This window comes from Dipteris shenzhenensis, chromosome 32, assembly GCF_047967505.1.
Source record: "Dipteris shenzhenensis isolate YYH24624 ecotype China chromosome 32, Dip_SZ_1.0, whole genome shotgun sequence".
NCBI classification, from domain to species: domain Eukaryota; kingdom Viridiplantae; phylum Streptophyta; class Polypodiopsida; order Gleicheniales; family Dipteridaceae; genus Dipteris; species Dipteris shenzhenensis.
The window spans coordinates 20,526,695-20,530,055 of NC_141627.1; the positions used below are offsets into that span (position 1 = coordinate 20,526,695).

The 3,361-nt window shown below is 43.7% G+C and overlaps 1 protein-coding gene across 1 annotated transcript; it reads right to left on the reverse strand.

Annotated features, from left to right (window-relative positions):
* Positions 1-281: 281 nt before the first annotated feature.
* On the reverse strand, positions 282-1,425 carry LOC147880440 (pentatricopeptide repeat-containing protein At1g06140, mitochondrial-like). The gene is made up of 3 exons (XM_087370614.1): positions 1,123-1,425; positions 791-1,019; positions 282-661 (listed from the first exon to the last, which is right to left on the reverse strand). The coding sequence occupies exons 1-3, from the start codon at positions 1,423-1,425 to the stop codon at positions 282-284; spliced, it is 912 nt and encodes a 303-aa protein (XP_087226740.1).
* Positions 1,426-3,361: the final 1,936 nt, after the last annotated feature.

Below are 3,361 nucleotides of genomic sequence, written 5' to 3' on the forward strand. Positions count from 1 at the left end.
GTCTCACCAGCTGGTCTCTAAGCTGGTCATTTATCCAAGCATCTGCCCTTAGAGCATACAACTACATCTTCTTCTGGCTCAACCAAAGCATGATCAAAGAATGATGCGTTTTGTGGGTGCCCTGGCTGGCTGAACACCAAGGGTGGAAACCTCATCTGCACGTGATGGGACTCTTCTAAGCATATCCACAAAGAGCCTCTTCCTTCACATTGTCAAATAGTTTATCTTCATATACACAAATTTGCTTTGAGAATGTCTCCCATCCCCTACTGACAGACGAATCACCTTTCTACTAAGGACAGTCCATCAACTCTCTCCTCGATTCTTTCATGCCTCAGCATTCTTCTCATCATCTCCATCTTAACAGGGTCCTCATGCATATGAGCATCCGCATATATGTTTGACATTGAGATATACGCTGCAGGAAGTTTCCCATCTAACTTCACAACATTTTTAAAGACGTGCCTTCCAACCTCTACGTTCTTCCACTTTTGACAAGCACCCAACACTCTTGACCATACAACGGCATTAGGTTGGAAAGGCATTCTCTCCACCATTGCCACTGCCTCATCCAGTTGGCCTGCTCGGCCAAGGAGATCAACCATGCCAATATGGTGTTCCCTGATTGGGATAATTCCATACTGTTTGCTTATATCCTGACCTGTGTCATTCTGTCAAACAAATGAAAGACCAGTAAACTCTTCCCTTGGTGGGCATATCCTGCAATCAGTGCATTGCAAGGTACAATATCCCTCAACGGCAATGCATCAAACAATTATTGGGCATCGACCATTGGCATAAACGTCAATAAGACTATTTGCCACGATTGCAGGAATTGCAAAGCCAGCCCTGCAAACTTGAGAATGAAGCTGCTTTGCAGTTTTCAGAGCTGCTGTGTTACCACATGCTTTCAGGATAGCAGCGAAGGTGAAGCTATTCGGCAACCGACCTTGCTCTTGCATCTGAGCATAAAGTCTGAACACCTCCTCAACAATGCCTTGCTCAGCAACGATCATGGACTGTAACCACATCACAATCAGGTAATTTGTCAAAGACACACTGTGCATCATCCATGCTCCCACATTTCACATACATATCCACCAAGGAGGTTGCCACGAATACATGTGACTGTAACCCAGTCTTTGCTACTTGCAAGTGGATAGCTTTACCTTTGTCCAGACAACCTCTTTTCACAATTTTCCCGCTAACTTGCTTCCCCTCTTCCAAGGCTGCCAGCCTACCGCAAGCCTTCAAAGCGCCAACAAAGGTTCGATCATCGGGTATAACACCTTCCTGGAACATCCGTGCATACAAATCCAAAGCGAGCATGCCCTCCTCCTCTTTGGCGTACCCCAGGTTTATGGCATTCCAGGAGATTACATCACGGTGAGGCAATTGGTCAAAGACACGATGTGCGTCCTCCATGCTACCGCATTTCATATACACATCTATCAAAGTATTTCCTATGAACAAATCTTAGTCAAAGCCACTCTTTACTACTCGTGAGTGGATGGCTCTACCATCGTGCAGAAACCCTGTTATAACCGCACCAAGCTTCTCCCCTTTGTGTGCTGCCAGGCTAACGGAGGCCTTCAATGCGCCAGGAAAGGTTCGATCATCTGGTGTGATACCTTCCTTCTGCATTTGTCCATACAAGTCTAAAGCCAGAGCACTCTCTTCGTGCTTGGCATACCCCAGGATCATGGCGTTCCAGGAAACCACATCTCGTTGAGGCAACTCGTCAAAGACGTACCGTGCATCCTTCAAACTCCCACATTTTGCATACATATCCACCAATGCATTTCCCACAAATACATCTGCCTCAAAGACACTCTTCACTACTTGGCAGTGGATGGCTCGACCATTCTCCAGGCATCCCGTTATTGCAGATCTCTCATCAAAGTGCTTCATATCTTCTAATGCTACCAGACTAGTACAATCCTTGAATGCACCTATTGTCTGGCGTGACACCTTCCTGTTGCATCCGCGCATACAAATCCAAAGCCAAAGCAGCTTCTTCTTGTTTGGCATAACCAGAAATCAGGGCAGTCCATGTAATCACATGCCACTCTCACTCTGTTTCATGCTGCTACTACTGTTTATGCAGTCAATGCCTCTTCTTCGTGTGCTGCTGCAATCAATAAATTACTTGCTCAGCTGTAACTTGAGTTGTGTCCACCATGCCCCGGCGCCCACCTCCTCTCCACTTTCTTCTTCCATGTCCGCCGGGCTCACCTTTCTATTTACACTTCAGAGATTTTTCAACATTTCTTTGGAGACATGCAAAATTCCAATCAAGCATTCTCTTGACAATTTGTGATTTTTTATACCCCTCCTATGATGGGATGAGGGGCATTGGATGGGTAGATGGCTATCACTCGAACTTCAACTTGATGTGTGGGAAGCATGAGCAATGAGAGAGGAGTGATGAGTGCGTCGTAGGAAGCTCTTGGGCATTTAAAAACCCTAAAGGCCAAAACAACAGAAGGGTAGAAACATTTTGCTTAAACGCTAACAAAGACTTGAAGTTTCTTCTTTTCAAGTTTCTAGCCTAATCTGACCATACTCATGAACCTTAAGTTAACTACAATTCTAAAGTGCATATTTGTTAAGAACTACAAACAAGAGGGAAAAAAGCTTCATGAAAGGAATGAGAAGAAAGATGCAACACAATAACAATCTACACCAGAAGTGAAATAAAAGCAAAGAATGGATAGGACATATACAAAATCAGGCAAGAAAGATTGAACGACAATAAAACATTTGTGAGGGAGAAAAAATAATTAAAAAGAGCACATTTGTGAGGGAGAAATAATAATTAAAAAGAAAACATTTGTGAGGGAGAACTTCGGATGCATGTTAAGTAGAGTAGGTTTCATGTCCTCTCAAATTTCATGTCGATCGGAAAACATCTCTATGAAGTGGGCGCCATTTGTACATATTCATGGTGCATACATGCATTACATTTGCATGTGTGGACCATCATGGAATGGTCAAGTGTCAAATATCCATGCAACTTTGCATGGGTGTTAATTAGAGTATGTTTCATTTCCGTGCATAGTTTTGTATTCATCAATAAACATCTGGGTTGGTGCACATGCAAAACTCCCCATTTATGCACATGCATGGTGCATAGGTGCATGAAAACCAAATTTGTGGGGCATCATGGAAAGTCCAAAGCATCACATGGCCATGAAACTTTTCACGGGTGTTAAACAAAGTAAGTTTCACGTCCTCAAAAAGTTTCATACCGATCGTTGAACATCTGGATGGATGCGCATACCAAATTCCCCATGTGTGCACCTGCATGGTGTGTAGCTACATGAAATTCACACATGTGGATCATCATGGAATGTTCAAT

Bases quoted from the DNA above. Each gene is read 5' to 3' on its own strand.
- LOC147880440 (XM_087370614.1), bottom strand. From the start codon at position 1,425: ATGGAGGACGCACATCGTGTCTTTGACCAATTGCCTCACCGTGATGTA. The intron at 1,020-1,122 runs GTATTCGTGGCA...ATGTGGTTACAG, and splicing joins AGACTGGGTTACAGTCACAT to TCCATGATCGTTGCTGAGCA. The intron at 662-790 runs GTCGATGCCCAA...AGAATGACACAG, and splicing joins TATTGACGTTTATGCCAATG to GTCAGGATATAAGCAAACAG.